This window comes from Nymphaea colorata, chromosome 5 (genome assembly GCF_008831285.2).
Source record: "Nymphaea colorata isolate Beijing-Zhang1983 chromosome 5, ASM883128v2, whole genome shotgun sequence".
Taxonomy (NCBI): Eukaryota; Viridiplantae; Streptophyta; class Magnoliopsida; order Nymphaeales; family Nymphaeaceae; genus Nymphaea; species Nymphaea colorata.
Window position 1 is genome coordinate 23,512,337 of NC_045142.1, and position 19,895 is coordinate 23,532,231.

The 19,895-nt window shown below is 38.6% G+C and overlaps 3 protein-coding genes across 4 annotated transcripts; 2 read left to right on the forward strand and 1 right to left on the reverse strand.

Moving 5' to 3' along the window:
- Positions 1-364: 364 nt before the first annotated feature.
- Positions 365-2,621, forward strand: LOC116253949 (amino acid transporter ANT1). The gene is made up of 2 exons (XM_031628951.2): positions 365-852; positions 1,515-2,621. The coding sequence occupies exons 1-2, from the start codon at positions 616-618 to the stop codon at positions 2,514-2,516; spliced, it is 1,239 nt and encodes a 412-aa protein (XP_031484811.1). The 5' UTR covers positions 365-615; the 3' UTR covers positions 2,517-2,621.
- A 1,537-nt stretch (positions 2,622-4,158) lies between these two features.
- On the forward strand, positions 4,159-5,033 carry LOC116254785 (60S ribosomal protein L29-1-like). Its single transcript, XM_031630358.2, has 3 exons — positions 4,159-4,297; positions 4,473-4,582; positions 4,786-5,033. The coding sequence occupies exons 2-3, from the start codon at positions 4,481-4,483 to the stop codon at positions 4,867-4,869; spliced, it is 186 nt and encodes a 61-aa protein (XP_031486218.1). The 5' UTR covers positions 4,159-4,297; positions 4,473-4,480; the 3' UTR covers positions 4,870-5,033.
- A 2,369-nt stretch (positions 5,034-7,402) lies between these two features.
- LOC116254757 (dihydrolipoyl dehydrogenase 1, chloroplastic) lies at positions 7,403-18,573 on the reverse strand. 2 transcript variants are annotated; one of them, XM_031630317.2, is made up of 15 exons: positions 18,158-18,573; positions 17,517-17,663; positions 17,167-17,301; positions 16,258-16,375; positions 13,875-13,999; positions 12,248-12,373; positions 12,080-12,160; positions 11,308-11,370; positions 11,141-11,215; positions 10,886-10,964; positions 10,718-10,818; positions 8,836-8,949; positions 8,302-8,415; positions 7,898-7,969; positions 7,403-7,777 (listed from the first exon to the last, which is right to left on the reverse strand). In XM_031630317.2, the coding sequence occupies exons 1-15, from the start codon at positions 18,467-18,469 to the stop codon at positions 7,730-7,732; spliced, it is 1,710 nt and encodes a 569-aa protein (XP_031486177.1). In that variant the 5' UTR covers positions 18,470-18,573; the 3' UTR covers positions 7,403-7,729. The 2 variants fall into 2 exon arrangements, with proteins under 2 accessions (XP_031486177.1, XP_031486178.1); XM_031630318.2 differs by having other exon boundaries at positions 7,888-7,969.
- Between the last annotated feature and the right edge of the window lie 1,322 nt (positions 18,574-19,895).

Sequence of the window (19,895 nt, forward strand, 5' to 3'; positions counted from 1 at the left end):
GAAATAGACAATTCTTTTTCCAGGTTTGTTTTTGTAATTTCTGAAAATTAATAAAAAATATCATATTTTTGTTTGAAAACTGCTAACTAAAAGCTTAAAATTAATTTTTGCTAAATTTAAAATAAAAATCTTAACATAGTGACAAAAATTAGTGTAGAAAAATTTATGCTAACACTTTTTTTTGTCGATTAAATTATAAATATAAACAAAAAAAAATCCCAAAAAAATAGAACTCACAGAGGTTTATCCTTTCTCTCTCCTAAATTAGAAAGTCTGCCTTTTATTTAAAAATTTATATATTTTTTTAATACTAACAAAAAAAAATTCCGCAAAAACCAGAACACACATGAAAGAACCAGAGGTATTCATTTTTTTGCCTGTCAAAGAGGAAAGGGACAAAAAGGGCGGAAGCAGCTTTCTGTTCATGGAGGCGCCCGCAATCTCCCATCCCTCAATTGGAGCACCTCCCACCTCTATCACACGGCAGAAGAAGCGACCCACTTGACGTAGACGGGGAGGAAGACGATACAGAAACTGGCATAAGGGGAGAGAAGGTGAAGCCGGAAAAAGCAGGGGAACGATCGATCGTCGGAAGGAAGGGAGAGGGAAGGGGCAATGGCGAAGGGGGAAGAAGGGCGGCCGGGGTTGGGGGCTCCTTTGCTGCCGCAGCAGCAGAAGTCGGCTCCCGAGGGAAGAGCTTCGGCTTGGCAGACCTTCTTCAACATCGTCGTCTCCATTCTGGGCACCGGCGTCCTCGGCCTCCCCTTTGCCTTCAAAACGGCCGGCTGGCTCGTCGCGTCCCTCATCATCCTCCTCGCCGGTGTCTCCACCTTCTACAGCATGATCCTCCTGGTTCTCCCTCTCTCTTATCCCATCTCTTCCCTTCGAATTAGAAACGGTTATTCGTCCAACTCAGATTCGAATTGCAGAGTTCTGTATCGATAATGAGTTCAATTTCATGCTGAGAAAAATCAAATTGTTGGTTTTTTTCCTGAAATTTTTTAATCGATAGGGATGCAATCTCCATGAAACTCATAAATCCACTTGAGTTAATTCTCGCGGCGTGTGTAGGGATAAGATTTTACGACTTATCGAAATTAAAACTTTTAATATTTTGACTCTCATGAGAATTTGTCTCTGTAATATGTATGAACTTGTTTACAGGTAGATTCAGAGGGCGAGTGACAAGCGGTATGTTTTTATTATTTTAACGTAAATTGCGTTTCTTGGAAACTTTGATCTAGATACCATCATAGATTCATGGTAACAAGTTTTAGGAAAGCAGATAAGACTACTATTCCATTAATTTGATGGAATTTGGTAATCATGAAATCATTTTAAACCGAAGTATAGATTCTTGACTTGTTTAACGTGATTTTACAGTTGGTATCTTCAACCATCAATCAAAATCGTTGCATGGGTACTCGCCATTTTTCTATTAATGTGGTTTATATTCGTGAATAGAGTATGGTGCAAAGGCAGTTGAAAAAATTTATTCATGGCTTCCGATGCAGGTTGAATGCAGGAAGAGCCTGGAGGAGAAGGGGGTGCCAGAGATCTTCTCCTATGGCGACATTGGTGCTCTTGCTTTCGGCAGGATAGGGCGTTACGCGACGGAAATCACGATTCTCGTCTCTCAATGCGGCGGCTCGGTCGCCTACCTCGTGTTCATCGGCCAGAATCTCGCCTCCATCTTCGCCTCCTACCACTTGAGCCAGGCTTTCTTGATTTTCCTCTGTCTCACGCCGGTGGAAGTCGCCCTATCCTTCATCCGCCCCCTCTCTGCCCTTTCCCCCTTCAGCGCCTTCGCCGACCTCTGCAACGTCCTGGCCATGGCGATCGTCGTCAAGCGGGACCTCCAGCTCCTTCCGGGCAGCTTCCCGGCGACCAAGGCAGTCACCACCTTCTCGGCGCTGCCCTTCACCTTGGGCGTAGCTGTTTTCTGCTTCGAGGGCTTGAGCATGACGCTGCCCCTAGAGTCCTCGATGGCCGAGCCGGCGAGGTTCCCGGCGTGCCTGGCTCGGGCCTTCTCCGGCATCACTCTCGTCTATATCTTCTTCGGCTTCTTAGGCTACGCGGCCTTCGGCGACGCCACCATGGACATCGTGACTCTCAACCTGCCGGGCGGCTGGTGGTCCGCCGCCGTCAAGGTGGGGCTCTGCGTCGCCTTGGTGTTCGCCCTCCCCATCATGATGCACCCCGTCCACGAGATCATTGAGGCCAAGCTGAGGGACGCCGGCTCGAGCTCGACCTGCCGTTGGGCGGAGCCGCTGGCGAGGGGATTCGCCGTCGTGGCGATGGCGGCCGTCGCGTCGTTCGTGCCGGGGTTCGGGATGTTCGTGTCTCTGGTCGGGAGCACGGTCTGCGCGTTGCTGTCCTTCGTCTTCCCGGCGGCGCTCCACCTGAAGTTAGTCGGCGGCGCCGCCTTGAGCCCTGGGAGGAAGGCACTGGACGTCTTCATCTTGCTTTTTGGCTTGGCATTTGCTGCCTACGGCGCCGCAAGCAATGTTCATTGAACTCAATTTTTGAACCGAATTGCTTTTTTTCCACCAAATAATATGTCATGTCCCCTGATGTGTCAAAAAATTTATGGATTGTCTAACTAAAGATCTTACTTGTCATCTATAATTTACACTTAAAATACTCATTTCACTTTTTATATTAAGAAAATATAAAGATCTTACTTGACATCTAAAATTTAGACTCAAAATCCTCATTTTATCTTTTTTTTTTATATTGAAAAAAAGACTTACATCCAACGATTTGGATGTGAGATATATATTTGTCTCTTTCTTTGATGTGTTCTGTGCCTATTTGTTTTCATTTGTAGTGATTGTGACCGCCCAACTTCAGCGCTTATCTCTTGCGGTAACATAAGTATTCTTAAATAGTAATTTAATTAAGTTTTTTTTTTTTGCTGCAGAGTAGTAATACAATCTTTTCCGACGCCCTTAAAAACAAATAAACATATTGTTCGTGTCATTATTGAAGAGTAAAGTGATAAACCTTTTTTAATTTAATAATTGCATGTAAAAAAAATAATATTGTGATATTTTTTTATTAGACGTAAAAGCCTTGGATCGATTTGTAACCAGTTTCAGGATTCAAAAGTCGACCGTATAACTCTACAATTCGGGTTTATTTGTAACAATTAATTTTTTTTAAATGATTTTCAATTTCATGTGTTTTTTATATACCTTTTTAAGAACACAGTGGGGAGTTATCCTGAAAACGATGATGCTCATTCTCTCGCTTTCTCATCCTCTCACTTTTCAAGACTCTTTTGAGTATACTTTTCAATTAAAATATCATACATAAAAATATCAAAACACATGAGAATTAAAATAATGAATTGATTTTCACCGGTCCATAAGTCCAATTAACTAGGCAACTTCTCTCTCTCTTTCTTTTTTTTTTACTCATTTTATTCTCTCTTTCGCTCATTTCTCTCTTCTTTTTTTCTTCCTCTCTTTGACTCATTTTTTTTGTGGCGCATTTGGAAGGAATGCAAGGTCTTCAAGGATACCTTCTCAATTTTCATCGCAGGATTCTATGGCTCGTTTTGTACAGGAAAATATCCATTTTGTTATTCGACTATGGTGTTGTGCTCGGTCTTGCGATTTGGTGACTATGTCGCTCCTTTTATCCATTCCCTCCCTACTTCTCTTATTTCGTTTTGTTGTGTAGTTATCTTGTATTTTTTGTCTTTTTATTTCAGTTTTGCTCTTGTATTTAAAGGATTTTTTATCCCTAAATTTTGTTCACAAACATTCTCTCTCTTTATATATATAATTCATGTTAAATTTTTTTATTAAAATAGTTAAATCTATGGAACATAAAAATGATCAAGTTCGAGTGCTACTCGTTTAATTTAGCGTAACATATACATATACATATATATATATATATATATATATATATATATATATATATATATATATATATATATAAACTGCAAACAGATGTTAGAATTCACAAAATTACCAGCATACCACTGACGATTAACGGACAAAAAAGTCGTGAGCTCAACTGGGTTCCTGTAACTCATGCATGCCCCTAGATCGTGAAAGGGTTTCACTTTTGCCATTTCGTGAGATCTGGATCCCGACCGGGTCTGGAACCGAAAACGACCGTGTTGGTCTCGTAATATTCGGGGGCATCGGCGTCTTTTTAGCAAGCCAAGAAACAAAAGCCGTCTCGACGCTTATAAGAGGTTCGCAGGAGAGCTAGGGTTTGGTTTCTTTCATTTCGGGGGAGGAGGAAAACCCTAGCAGGGAGAGATCGTGGTTTTAATCAGGTAAGAGATTTTCACCCTGATTTGTCATTTCTACGGGAACATAGCACATTGAGTCTTATCTTCTCGATTTGGATTAATTGTGTTTCAACATTCTTTTTCATATGCCCGAAATCCTTCGTTGTTGAATCTTGATTTATTCCTTGTTGGTTCGTTTCTCTACTTGTTATTCTGATAGGGAGAGGGATGGCGAAGTCGAAGAATCACACGGCTCACAACCAATCGTATAAGGCCCACAAGAACGGGATTAAGAAGCCCAGGAGGCACAGGAACACCTCCACCAAAGGGGTAAATTCTCTCTACCTCTCTGGAGATTATTCCTTTATATTTTTTTTCCCTTTTGTATTCTGCGAATCTTTTGGGCCTCATGATTAGTAATTGGAGATGGGTGTTATTAAAATAGCTGAGTTTTTAGGTTTTCGGAAAGATTGACTCGAGCTGCATCACTGATTCTGCTTTTTATTGTTGTGTTTTCCTTTTCTGGGGTGAAGATGGATCCCAAGTTTTTGAGAAACCAGAGGTATGCCAGAAAGCACAACAAGCAGGGAGGTGGATCTTCCATGGAGGAAGAGTAGAATTTGATCCGTAAGTTGCTGGGGTCTGTGCCCTTGTTTATTTCCCCTTAGGTGAAATTTAGATGGGTTAATTTGAAGTTCTGATGCCGAATGTATGAAGCTAGCTGGCACTTTCGTATTTTCTGGTAGTTTTCTTATTAGATATTGGAAATCTATTTTGACAACCATTTGATCCCCTCTCTCTCTCTGTCTCTCTCTCTTGCTTGTGTCGCGAGGTTCTAATAGAGTTCTAAACTTCTAATTATACGTTAATACTTAATAGTATATGAATAGTTGAAGACCTCTTTATAGTAAAAAAAGGGAGAGTGAAATTCCCCCTAACAATGTTAGCATGATAGACGCTTCAGTTTTTCTGATTGTTATATGCGGTTATGCTGAGACAAAATCTAGTGAGAAGTATTTAAATTGTTCTACGCCGTTTATATTATTGGACTCAAGTGTGAGCTGTAGATTTGACAACTCATCAAAGCTAAAGAACAATGAATATCATTTTGTCTGAATAAGCCCCATGGTCCACTTTTCTGGTGACATGACGCCTTTAAAGCTTTAAAGGTGAAAGAAATGGGTGGTAGCATTTAGGCTGGATGGGTGCACATAGCGGTTCGATTGCTTCCTGTTATGTACACCCTTATTGTCGGCACCCATGTTTTTCTTCAAAAATGGCTCCGGTTTATTTGCATTCTTCACCTGCTGCTCTCGTGCACAAGTCGTACTGTGAGCTACCTCTTTTATGCCAAGGTTGTCGCTCTGTCCGCACGGTTTAAAGCTTTTTCCAAATCGAATGACAAGTGTGATCCATTATAGATCATATTGTTATGAACTTAAGTCAATTTATTAGATCACTATGGAACGTCTAGTACTCACGAATGCTGATGTGACTCATAAGTATGCTAGACTTTTGTGTCACATGGTTGTGAAATATTACAAGATTATGATATAGGTGTATGCAGTTGACAATTGAGATGGCAAGCGATAGATAGCTGCACGAGTGCATCGTATTGTGATGTTGCTGATCTAGACCAAGTTTTTTTTATTCAACCGATTGAATGGAACTAGATTATAAGAGCTAGACTATCACATTTGTGACTTTTGATCTGGCTGCAAGTTGAGAGAATGAGTCGAAGCTGATTTTGGAGAAGGAAAAGGAGAATTGAGTCCCCAAAATCATGTTCGACACACAATCTTATACAATCTCTCAATATTCAGTGAATGTGGCCCCTTATTGTCCTGATGTATTGGAATCTTAAGGGTGCTAAATTGCTGCATGAAGACGTAAGTACATATTGGCTTGGAATCTTAAGGGTGCTAAATTGGGCTTGTCAAATTTGAGCTCAGGTGGTTTCATGTTTGCACGCCTACGTGCATTTCACACCTTGATCTATCTGGAAGAGAATGATGCGGGCGAAGGATTTGTTTTTATTAGATCTTTCAAGATGAGCCTTAACATTTTTTGTTTTTTTAACGTGAAAGTTTTTATTTGTCTCAACTGTTTTTCCTACTGTAACAGATTTTAACTAGAACTAAGGGGTATGGGGTAAGACTGTTCAAATCCGATAGCCGCGAAACGCATATCAGGAAGGACAGAAACGTAAGTCCATATCGACTGGTGGTCTCCAAATGGGCTATGTAAACATTTAAAACGCGATCCAAAGGAAATACGAGCAAATTGAAGTTTTTCGAGATTAAGCTGATTAACTGATGCATTAAAACATGTTTATTTTAATGAAAAATTTGAAGGGGTATGTAAAACTTGGGGCGTCATATTTTACAAGAAGGTTATGGAACTCCTTTCTTGATGGGTAAAAGGGGCACAGACTGGGGCGTTGATGCATGGCAGCAGGGAGTGGGACGGGTATAAAGAGAGCTAGGTTAAAACGTCGAACAAGCACTTATGACGACGTGAGACAACCCATCGATACATAAAAGTTGTGTTCTATGTCCCCCACTGCCTTTCATCCCAAAGCAAAGTTGAAAGTAAGGTTGATGAGGAAGAAGCTGCTCTTTTACAACCAATTGTTTCAGATTGCTGAAAACTCAATGCCTTTAAAACGTCATCACAGCCCGTTTGTCAGGGTAAGATTCTCGTGGATCTTATTTACGGGTGCTACTCTATGAAAGAAACCGAGCAAATTGAACTAGCACCGGCATCCTTACCAAAGAGAGGATTTTGCAAGAGAGATGTGTAAAAAGGTTTCAATTTCAGGAGCATATGCCCTTCTTTCCTCCACCATGCCCATGTTGTCCAATAGAATGGGTACAGAAATATCACCTGAACACAGACTCATATCTGCTGATAAACAAATTTAACGTTAATTTTTCCTTTTTTTTTATGAATCTTCTAATACAAAAAATAAGTTCAAAACGGGTGGTACAGGCTGATTATCGCCCATGAATATCGGACGAAACACCAAATCAGTGGGGCTTTGGCATGAACACCAAGTCAACAGGGGATGGAGTGGAGGCCTATAATGTCCTCGATGAAAAAGCCCTGCAAGTTATTGCTGCTTCAATGGAACAAGGTGACATGCCCCTATGACAAAAACCTCAGAAATCTAGATGAGTTCCTGTGATTCATTAAATATGAGCGTAATCAACAATCTTACATCCGAACGGAAAACCAAGGCTCAGAATAAATATGATTAGCACAAAAATTCAGAATCCTCATTGTCTCCTCAACCAAAAACGACCTAAAAGGAACCTGGATTTGGTCATCTCACCGCCCGTGAAAATTCTCCTGCAAAAACAAGGGATACAGACCGATGGAGTGGCAGTACGGCTCCATGGGCGGCTCACTCCAAGCTTCAACCGACCTTCCACAGAAGGTTCATTAGACCTACAAAAAGGATTCTCGGTCTCCGACTCAAGCTGCAACTGGTTCACTCACTGAGCTGGAAGCATTCACATTAACCTAAAAGGCAAAACAATTTAAAGATAAATGAAGTTGCTGTTTGATTAGAATATATAATGTCAGACCTGTTTGAGAGGACAAAAGAAACAGGAGTCATAAGGCAAGCCTACCAGAACTTACCTTGGCAGCTTTGAAAAGTTCATCTAGCACCTCAGACAGAGTTGGATGTGCGTGAACCGCAAACTTTAGCTCCTGCATGACAAAAGGTTACTCATTTGCTTTTGGTAAAGAACCGATTAAAGGAAAGAAGCTTGCAACATATCTATGCGTTGCTATGTCAGGGACTAAAATATAGATATATATGAGATGAAAATTTGAACAAGCAAAAGCACAGTTAAAAAATATACAGGATCGAATCTGATCAGGATCATCAGATTCAAGTTGACACCTTTTGTCAATGTAAAACTGAAAGGGGATGGATCATACATTTGACCTGAGATCATTCAGTTGACAACCATACTTCACCAAGTCTAAGAGCATAGAAACACAGAACTGTACCTACAAAATTTGGGATACTAATTTACCTGAATACGTGTCCCCATCGCTATTGCATTTGATGCTTCATGGATCAGATCTGCGGCATGCAGCCCCAAAATGTGAACACCAAGAATCTCTCCAGTATCTGGTCTGTATATTAGCTGCATGGCATTTGGAAAGGTAGTCTCAGTGTTTAATATATTTTACAATCAGAAGCATTTGGCTTTCATACTCAAACTAAATGTGATACTTAGCATGTGATAACAATATAAACAATCACCATGAACATGCTGGGAAGGTATGCAAAACATTCTTCTGCACAGCAAGTAAGCATTAAAACAGTTTGACACGTTCACCAGTGAAGTGTCACAAATGGAAGAAAGTACAAAAACGAGCATGCAAAGAGTCAGTAACTGAGGCAGCCCGCACATAATCATCTTTTCAGTTTCTCACCTGAAATGTAATCTACACTATGCCAATTTATTCATGACTTAATTTTGATGCCCACATGGAATCATGATCATGTCATGTCGCTCGTGATAAAATTACATCATGCCTGGAAAGTAAAATAGGAAGTTTACCTTAGCCAGCCCTTCCCCTTCATTTTCTGCAAGAGCCTTGGTATTAGCCTTAAAGCTTGTCTTTGTGACGCTTATCTCAAAACCTTCCTTTTCAGCTTTCTCTCTTGCACTTGTCTGCAAGGTATTAGAGAAAAGTCAGTTAATGTGCTTACAGGGACTTGAGAAAAACGTGTACATTTAGATAGATTCACAGATAAAACTGCCCATAAAGGAAAGGGTGAATAAACCTAAATGTGCTACCATGAAAAGGTTGTAGCAAACGTGTGTTTGCTAAAAGTCAATGGAGAAAATACTAAACATAAAAGAGCAACACCTAAGAGATCATGGATGATGACACAACAAACAAATGTAACTTATCCAATAGAACCATCGGTCTAATCAAATCATCCTTTTTGGATCCATCTTTGCAGGGCAAAGTAAAGATCCAAACAATATGTAAAGACAAAAGATGTTTGCAATCTATAATAAAAACAACATTAACGTAATAAATGCATTAGACAGGAACTGACAAATCTGTTCTGACCCAGATCCAAACCATGAAGTAACCAACACGCTATAAATAGCCAGGTCCAAGACTTGCCATGCCCACACAGGTACGTAACCCAAGATGGAGTGTCCATCTCAATTAGCCACCGACTGGCCATCCACTAGAAGCTTCAGGTTTTATACCAATATTTTGGCAACAAATCTAGTAAATCTTATTGTTTGACAGACTAGATCTTTTCAGGAAAGGGAATACCTGCAAGTTGTCTTTCAAGAGTAGGCTGGAACCAACCAGCAATGCACTATTGCAAGGATGCTTAGATAAATAATACATGCAACAATAACCTAAGTTTAATGAAAGCAATAAAAAATGTCTAGATAACAGAAGCTAGTCACAATGGCAATCTAAGAAAGAAAGTGTTGGTTGAGCATGAAAGTTTTGGTTGAGCATCTTCTTCGCTGGTCTAAATTTTATTTCTTTTATCACAAAGAGAGAGAGAGAGTTTCCATGTCTAGCATTTCATGTTTGACAAACTCCCATAGTGTCCTTTACAGTTTAGTTTGCAAAACTCATCCTAAAGAAAAGGGCAAAACAATAGACTTACCTTGCATGGACTAGTTGGTCAAAGACTAGCACCTAAGAACCAGTCCTAACTGACTTTAATGCCAGGGGCTACTACTCGCTTGCCTATCAACTAAAATGATTAGCCGATGGTTTGACAACACATAATGTAATAAACAAAATCATATGGACCTAGAAAAAGATTTTTATCAGAAGATTGAAACTTGAGAACCAAGAAATAGAGACCAAGCACCAAGCTACTGACCTTTTTACCAACTCACAATTTTTTAGCCTATATTGAAACTGAAGGTCAAGGAATTGCAGGTGTTACGGTGTACCATAGTGGGAGCTGCTAGAATGCACTGTAGAATGACAATCTTGTAAAAATGTTGTATAAATATAATGATATCATATCCTGCAGCAACCTTGTATGACCATGCCACTTCAGTAACTGACTGGAACTCTGTGTGTACAATTGGAAAACTTAAATGGAACGGACAAATCTAGCCATTCCCCAGCCATCAATGTTTATGCCCGCCCATCTCTCACTTTTAGTTCTTGTTCTACCTCTCCTTTTTCATCTCTGTTTTACTATAGACGTCCCTCAAGATTCCGATGGTTTGGCAAGGATGCAGTACCCAGTCAGAATTTAGTCACAGAGAGTCTGGGACGATGGTGGGTCCTAGTTTGGATTCACAAGGATCTGAACCTGAGTATGAATGCTGCCACACTTTGTCACACATGAGAATAGCTTTACAAACATGCCCAACTTGCACATCCAAAATTCAATGATCACTCATCAAGGTCAATACCAATGAAATTATAATAAACATATACCTCTGTTAAGCCAACCATACTGATCTCTGGATGGGTGAAGCAAGCAGCTGGGATGCTCATATGATTGAGCACATTATCCTTTCCACAAATTTGTTCGACAACTGTATTTAGGAGAATGTCAGTAATAATATTAGTAGATACTTGAACAAGAACCAAAAGGTTTTATACCTGAGATTCCTTGGGCACTAGCAGCATGAGCAAGCATCATTTTTCCATTTGCATCTCCAATACAATACAAGTTAGGAACCTACAAATGGTCAGAAAAGAACTTATTTGACAGTGATGATAATAGAAAAGCAATTATATATAAGAACTAAACAGACCGACCTAGAGTTGCCAAGCAATATTTTCTATGAAGTTTCACATCATCTGAAATGTGCAATCTAATCCTAAAGGTCAAAAAAGGAGCATTTTATTACACACCAGATTTCCATCTTGATCAATTACTTGCATATGTTCGTCAACAGGAACAAATCCACGTTGTGTCACCACATTAATCTGCATAAACCATGCAATTTGAATGAAAAAAGGAGCTTTATCACCAATGCAAAAGATTTTTGTGCATCATACTTTGAGACATATTTACTTACATTTTCCAATCCAAGTCCTTTTGTGAATGGTGCCCTTCCAGTTGCAATTAATGCCGCATCTACCTGCAAAGACAAAGTCACTGTCGCATTGAGAAACTCCAAAAAAGGGAGCAGGTTCCACCCGTAGATGCTGATCCAGTTGGTCTTTAGGTGAATATCACAGTCTAACTTTGTGTTTATTCACCTTATTGGCTAGATAAATCATGTATTTCCAGACAAAAGGAAGGGTGATAAGTGCAGTTCAATAGAAACAGTCAGCTTAATTGGGCAGTCAAATTGCTGCTTGCATCCAAACCTTTTCCTAGTGGAAAACCCAAAATTGTACGTGCCAGAAAGTCCAGCAAAATAAAATCTAGGAATAATTGCAGATTTTATTATAAGAAAGATGCAGTGCACCAGAGAGAATATATAATCCTAGAGTGACTGAAAGTTGCAACACTGCATAAGGATTGAAGGAGAAACAGGACTTGTTGAATAAGAATTGAAGGAGAAACAGGAGTTGTTGGATACGAATTGAAAGAGAAACAGGACTTCTAAGGATAACCTGATTTAAGGTGGAATAAGGCAACGATGACCAGTTTGACTCTAGTGCCTAGTCCAAATCCAGACCACAGACTCCCCCTAGTTGATCAGAAGATTCAGAACTTAGACCTGGTATGACCAGTACATGGGCCTGCCACTAGTTGATTTATCTTTGACCCAGCTAGAGTCTAAGCTTTTCTCTGGGGGGGTACCAAGTTCTATGAAACAAAATGAGTAAAAGCATAATTACCTCTAAAGTATCCTTTGGTTCCTTTGTCTTTGCATCAATAAGCTCGATGATGACAGGCTTGCCATCTTTAGCTGGAGTTATCTATGATAAACAGAGGAAACAAAATGAAATGGAACGTGTAGAGTTTCAATGTCTCATAGGGAGAGAGTTCAAAGAAGAGTTGATTACCTTCTTAACAAACATCCCGGTGTGGAAGTCAATTTTTCGTGGGTTGATCAATACTCTTTGAGCAAGCTTTCTTATATCAGGATCAAATGCAGGCATAAGTTGGTCAAGGGCCTCAATGAAAGTGACCTATGAGAAATACCATCTCGACGTTTAATAAGCATAAGAACCAAAACTCTACATGTAATTCCCATACAATTACACAATTACATGAATACTTTGACAATGAAGAGGATGTTTTTAATAAACTGACATGATCGCCTGAGAATTTGTGCACAAAAATCCATACTTGCTGCTCTACTCTTCAATGTCTCAAGAAGTAGCAAGCAAAATATAATGACCAACAATATGAATTCAGTGAGGCCACAACAATTACATGTCATGTTCATTCAGACTGATAAACATACCCTGCTAAACTTCATAAGACCTATCAGATGATAAAGAGGCATCAATGTTTATTATGCCAACATGGTCACAAGAGGCATTTATACAACACTAGTACTCCAAAATGCCCATCCCCTTGTCAATCGTAGCACTTTTGGGTGATTTTATGTGCCACTCACATTTTACATGTCACTTGTACCATAGTCATAAAGATTGAACATATTTTGAAAGACTCATACTTTTATTGCCAAAAAATAAGAAAATTTTATTGAAGAAACATGGAAATATTTTCAAAATATAAGAAAAAAATTGCAATAATATTGTGATATTTTCCCCTTCCAGAAAGCATTTTTTTACTGCACTTCAAATGTATAATTTGTTTTTTTTTTTGTTTTAAAAATTCAAAAAACTATTTGGAAAGTTCTGTCAATATTTTGTAAGCTAACTAGAAAATCATAACTTCAAATTATTTTTAAGATACACTTTTTAACAAAATTTTAGAAAAGATCCACAAAAATAAAATTTTCTAACGGTTATTTTTCACTTTCATATTTACACATATTCCATGGACTCACTACCAATCCTTTTTTACTTCCGTATGTACTTGAATTGCTTCTCTCTCTCTCTCTCTTATGCATGGGCAGAAGCAAGATTCAGATCATATCTATTTAATGTAGGAGAAACACTTGATTAACCAACAAGCATGTGTGTTAGTTGTTCATTCTACTAGAATGCACAAACAGCAAAAAATTCAAGCAAGACTGATCAAGAGGTGCCAATGAAAGCAAACGCTACAATATATTATTCTTCCAAGCTGAGACCAGTGTTTCATAAATTTTTCAAAAGAATCCCAGGATAAAAAAACAATTCTTGAATCAACTGGAAACAATATGACACGGAATTCTAAATAAGGAATGAAATCAAGTATCAAATTGAAGAGCATCTTCACGAAATGGAGGCGACAAGCTGCATTGGTTATTTTTTATGAATAGCAATACTTGTCAATCTGTATCAAGATCATTTAGTAAACATGCACATCCTACCTCTATTTATTGACTTTCCATATTAAAGGAGAGCTGACTAACATAAAAAGGTCTGTGAAAAAGCTAGATTATCCTTGAACCTCTAAGAGTGACCAACTCAAACAACGGTTACTCTTATTGATACTCATGTGGCTGATGTAACATGTAGAAATCATACATTTCAACAAATCTAAAACTTAAATGAAATTTGATGCAATAATTACCTCACTTCCAAGTGCTGTATAAACATCACTAAACTCAAGTCCAATGTAGCCACTTCCCACAATTGCTATCCAGTCAGGGACCCACTCCAGCTTTAACGCATGATCACTGGTAAATACGGTCTTCCCTGCCAATCAGCAGAATTTGGTTAACTTTCTCAACCACAACTTCATAAAGAAAGAAGTTTATGGTGATTCATGTAATGAAAAAAAAATCTTCAAAACTTGATGACATAATTGGTTTCAGCCTGAACTTATCAGAGATATATTAAACATGACCTGTCGCAATAATAAGAAAATGAGAGCTTTCAGGAGATGGTTACTCAACAATTTATTTTGTCCAGGAAAACCATTATAAGAAACTAATTTTACATAAAGTGGTTTAAAATTCTGCAAATTTCATTTTCTTTTAAGATTTTGGACATTTTGGAAGGTGCTCCGAACATCATAACAAATTTTGTTTAATTGTATTTGATGTTTTGACTGCACAGTCTCCAAACTTTCATCAAGCAGCAATTTTAGTGATAAGAGTACAGTCGTACACTAATAGTTCACAAAGAAGAGCAGTTAAAAAAGAAAAAAGGTCGGCCATAACATTGTTTGGATGATACAATTAATATTGAACTGATGGATCAAATGACAGAAATTTCATAAAGGTATGTATTGCAACCATTATCAAGGACATCCATGTAATCAACAAAATAGTTTTCATCATCAATGCACTAATTTTAGTCATCGCCATTGACTAGCATATAATATAATGGTCAAGCAATTTGAAGAGATAAATATCTCAACCCACAAACAGTACTTTAATCAATCAACTGTGAAATTAGACATAATTTTGGTACCAATGCTCCCAGAAAAATCATCCTCAAAACACTAGTTTCTAGTATCCTGAATATGCAAGGCAGTGACCGAGTAGAAATAAGTACTTCAATCAAACAACAGGCAAGCATAACTTCTAATGGTAGCAACACTCTCAGAACATCCTCAACCATTAATTTCTAGTGTCCTGAGTATGGAAAGTAGTCACTAAATGGAACCATGTGATCTAACATACAACTTGCTGAATCAACCACTAAATGGCACAATAGTATGTAGCAGAAACATCACACTATCACAGTCTGTTGCACCATGTTCTCTCTTAATACCAAGGGAGAGCACAATGTTCTTTGATGACTACACCTGTAACCATGAAAAAATGCAAAGATGCTAAGATGGAGAAATTTCCTTTACTATTAAAGCCACAAGCATTCTATTGTGGACAAAAACAAGATGCATTATTAACAATAAAGATATCTTTACCGCTAGAAATAATTCAGCTATTAGTTAATGAACTTCTGAAGGACACGTGAATGACATATCAACCAAAGAAAAACATAAAAACAAAGTAAATTCCTATATCTGTAGGTTGATAAGAATGATCAGTAATATGTAAAGTATATGCAAACTTTAAAAATGAAGCTGTTCTCTTTAAATTGCCAAATAGGGCCAGAATAAGCCTGGTGCACTTGTAGCTCACTACTCTTTGTGAGGGTGTTAGTTTTTCCAGTAGCCCTGTAAAATACATTGAATTGGTTACAGAAAAAGAGTCGGCTGTTTTTGCGGGAGCCTGTTTTATTTTGTCTTCCATTGGGATGAAGCACCAAAATTCCTTGTTTGATCAGCTCGTGACTGACAATTTCTGGCCAAACTTCTGGACATTGCATAATCCTTCATGTTAATATTATGAGTTCAAGGCATGGTCACTAAGATTTTTCCTGATGGCAGAAAGTCAGCATTGATTGTTGGAAAATGGAACATGAGAATGAGATTGTTTTAATATTAAACATAAAACAATAAAACATTGAGAAGTTAGAAAAGCTAAAAAAAAATAAATTTCTCTAAAAACTACTTACAATATTTCATCTCAGGGAATCATTAGTTCATAATTGCACCTTGGCTTCACATACTGCACCTCTTTGAAAACATTTAGGAACAGAATGGAGTTTCAGAATTATGATCTCTGGTTTGCTTTTCTCATTATATTGCTTTAGTTTGTTATCTTGAATAGGGAAATGGTTGCTTTAAACCACATCTGTTTGGAAAAGAAAGTTCAGATAATTTCTGCTGCCGCATAAAAAAGTTTGTTCCCACAAGAGCCGAAACATTAATATCAATTTCCATGTTAGGTTTTGACTGCACAAAACAAACAAAATTAAGACGAACAGCACATAAATCACACACATTATTCAAGCAGGCATGCTTTCTTTTGACACTTCAACAATTGGAAAGCATAACATTTTATTTGTGAAGAGACATTAACTAGCCAATATAATATTAAACTGGAAAGGCAGTCTAGAAGTACTTTATATCATCAATGAAACTGTAAGAAACAAGCACTTACCATCAATTTCAATGCCATTGGGAACAAAGGGTACAGAACCAGTAGCAATAATTATGTCCTTTGCGGTGACTGTGGTGTCAGGAAGTCCAACTTTTCCATATTTCACCGTTTGAGGTCCCTGTAGACATTGACAATGCGTTAAAATGTAACTGAATACCTAAACAACACATCACTGTGGATGCCCACAGAAAATACATAACATTCTTGTGTGATACTTCTGCTTCATTACGTCCAACATAAAAGACAAGGTCTAGAACTTAAGCTATGGCATTTCAAATGTGTCACCCAGTGGTCTATCCAGCACTTTCAATTGTAAATTTAACGGATCGATGGACTTACAATGTCCAAAATGTAAAAGAAAAAAAATAGTGACATTATCTGTCTGTCTCTCTCTCTCTCTCTCTCTCTCTCTATATATATATATATATATATATATATATATATATATATATATATATATATATATATATATATATATATATATCTATATATATATATATATATATATATATATATATATATAGTAAAAGAGAGAGAAAATTCACATTGTGACATCTCAAATGTGTCACCTAGTGTGCCATCCAGCACTTTTAATTATAAACCTCACACACAGATGGACACAAAATTCCCAAAATGTAAAAGTAAAAAACCAGGAAGCTTTCACGTGTGGATTAATCCAACAGAGCCACAGTTGATTTTCACAAACATACACAAACTCGTCTACACATCTAAGTTTCATGTTTTTTCTCCTGAATCCTGCATTTTTTATGTGAAACCCCTCGAAAATAATTGGATTTGTAGAAAAAAGCACAAGGAGTGCTTGATAACTGTGACATACACTGCATATAAATGGGAGGTCACAGCCTACGTCCATTGTCTACAATCTCATGAACAGAATCGTTTACGTACCACGACACTCCCAACGCCCGTTAGAATGTCAACCCCCAAAGCTTTGAGCGAATTTGTCAAATTGCCACGTATTGCAGAAGCAAGATTGTTTGCATGATTGGCAACTGCTTGTCTGTCATAACCTGGTGACGAGACCTGAGAGGGAGAGAGAGGGATCAGCAAGTTTGAAAATCACAACCATTAAAGTATTCCAACTTGCAAGGCGTACGTATTTTACATAAAAGCAGGCAAGATAATGTTAATAAGCAACAGAGTCATCTCAAAAGAAGATCCAAGTTAACGGACTTAGATACTAGCAGAAGGTTCCAAGAAAACCAAGAAAATACGACAGAGTTGAAGGGACAGCTTACCTTAAGACCTAAACTCTTCAAATGATTTTCACTTTGAAACTCACGCATCCGACCGCTGACAGCAAGAAGAGCCTTCGAAGGAACGCAGCCCCTGTTCACACAAGTTCCTCCAACCACATCACCCTCAATTATCGCGGTTTTTAAACCCTGTGAGCAACATATTCCGTTATATTGGAAATTAAAATCTTCGACATGTACACAGTTTCAAACAGTTGAGCGCATAACTGCCACCTCGTCCACCTCCAACTCCATTATCAGGCTACTAAAGAACTCAATGACTACTCCATTTCGTTCATTCTCATGGATATAATCCGAATTTAACGAATGCAATGCAAAGATTAAAAAAAAAAAAAAAAAAAAAAAAAAAAAAAAAAAAAAAAAAAAAAAAAGCAAGCAAGATTCACTACAGTTACCTCTGAAACCCGCTTCCGGATAGTATCCAAAAACTCTACAAAATCTCGTCTTACAGAAGACGATATTTTAGCTTGAAACACTTACAAGAATAACAGCCACGATCACAGATCACTAGAGAAGAGACGCTTGTGATCCGAAAGCACTCCATCAGAAATCGAATTCCAACAAAACCAAAATCCACGTCCAGATGGAGAGCCAAAAAAAGGCATGCTCCTCGAAATGCGTACCTGCTCGACTGCGTGGATCGCAGCACCATGTCCGCCTACTCCCGCGCCGATGATGATGAGATCGTAGTCGAATCCCGTCACTCCTCCATTCTGCGAGGCAGACGCCCTAACGGACGTGTCCACGCGATTCTGAACGAAGTGAAGCTTTCTCGAGCGAGGAGAAGCAGAGAATCCGTGGATTTCTCTCCGAAGGCCGCAGAATCGGAGATCGAGCGGCCGGGGAACGCCGCTTCGGCGAGATCGAGATGGAAAGTCGGACCGGAATGAGATAAAAGAGGAAGAAGATGAGGAGCAAGACATCAACGCCTGCATTTTTCCGTCGTCGCAGCCGGAGGAAGCAGGCGGAGAGAGAGTCGACGCAGGAGAAGCAGAGGGAGGGAGGCAGCGAGAGTGGGTGTGTGGAGAGGGAGCGATGTAGGAGAGAGAAAGAGGCATTTAAAGGCTGAGGAAGGGAGGGAAGGGGCACTGGGATGCTCGGAGTAAAGGACTTTGTTTCTTGAGGAAATTACTTTATGCCACTCCCTTGCTACTTGGATAAAAATTTCTAAATTTCCCAAAAACTCTTCAAACACAAACAATTAGACGGCGACTCCAATGAAATGACATGGAAAAATCTTGTCATATGGAATGATCTTCATAGTTCAAAACACAAATTAGCTTGCAAACAGCCTTATTTGAAATCAACTAACCAGATTTAAATCTTATTCATTGATGCTTTCTCACATAATCATATACGTATTGTTTCTCGTGAATCAGAGTATCCATAAGTTAATTTCTGCAAGTAAAGTGCAGCAACTTGAGTATTTAGGGATCATTTGCATGTATTTATCTTAAAAAATGGAATAGATTCGAAATACTTAAACAGTGTTTTTCGAATTTATCCGTACTTTTAAGTAGATATACGAAACAATAACATCAAACGGCCCCTCAATCTACCAAATCCGAATTTGCCTCCTCTTGGATCATACTAAATAAACAAGAATCAAGTACAACTCTTCTTGTCAAATAGCTTTGTATTCGGCTTCGCTTTCATTATGATTCGAGTCACAAGCAATGGATTCGTATCAAATTAATCATATAAAATCACATCTATATATTCCAAGTTGGTTACATACTCATGAACTCCAAATGAACCCCAAATATTTACATTTTGATCTGACCAATAATACTTAGGATAAAGATTATCCATATGAACCTGATTCGGGTTTAAATTTTGTTAATATACCATCAATCGCTACGTATAATTACTTTGATCATCTTCAAAATTGAATGTTGATGGTAGTTTCGTAGATTAATGGCGAAAGAGGGTCAGAGAGAAAGGGTTGGAGAGATCGGTTAAGAAGTTGGTACATAAGGCATCGACAGCTCCGCCCGTGGGGAAGGACTGCGGAGACATCGAAGTTCGGATAACCTGCTCTACTTGCCCCCTTGAAAGACACGAAGCACCCTCACACGTACTCGAATTCACGGAAATGTCCTCTTCTCCCTCTCGGACGGACTGTAGGATGTTAACATGGAAGAAGAGATTGAGTCCGGACCAGAAACAAAGCTGTCTCGAGTTCGGATCCGAATTATGGGATAATTTGGATCTGTGGCTTAGGGTGGCCATAAGACCGAGAAATTGGATTTGGATGTTGGATATGGTACTGGCAAAACTTGGTTAAAACTAGGGCGGGACATGGGACTTTCTACACCAAAAATATTCCTTTAAATGAAGCTATTCATGCTTGGATGGCGC

What these genes read in the sequence shown, in the direction of transcription:
- LOC116254785 (XM_031630358.2), top strand. Translation starts at nt 4,481, where the DNA reads ATGGCGAAGTCGAAGAATCACACGGCTCACAACCAATCGTATAAGGCC. An exon ending in GGAACACCTCCACCAAAGGG is followed by an intron (nt 4,583 to 4,785) that starts GTAAATTCTCTC and finishes TCTGGGGTGAAG; the next exon opens with ATGGATCCCAAGTTTTTGAG.
- LOC116254757 (XM_031630317.2), bottom strand. Translation starts at nt 18,469, where the DNA reads ATGCAGGCGTTGATGTCTTGCTCCTCATCTTCTTCCTCTTTTATCTCA. An exon ending in ATACAGCACTTGGAAGTGAG is followed by an intron (nt 12,374 to 13,874) that starts GTAATTATTGCA and finishes TATTTCTCATAG; the next exon opens with GTCACTTTCATTGAGGCCCT. An exon ending in AACCAAAGGATACTTTAGAG is followed by an intron (nt 11,371 to 12,079) that starts GTAATTATGCTT and finishes TTGTCTTTGCAG; the next exon opens with GTAGATGCGGCATTAATTGC.
- LOC116253949 (XM_031628951.2), top strand. Translation starts at nt 616, where the DNA reads ATGGCGAAGGGGGAAGAAGGGCGGCCGGGGTTGGGGGCTCCTTTGCTG. An exon ending in TCTACAGCATGATCCTCCTG is followed by an intron (nt 853 to 1,514) that starts GTTCTCCCTCTC and finishes CTTCCGATGCAG; the next exon opens with GTTGAATGCAGGAAGAGCCT.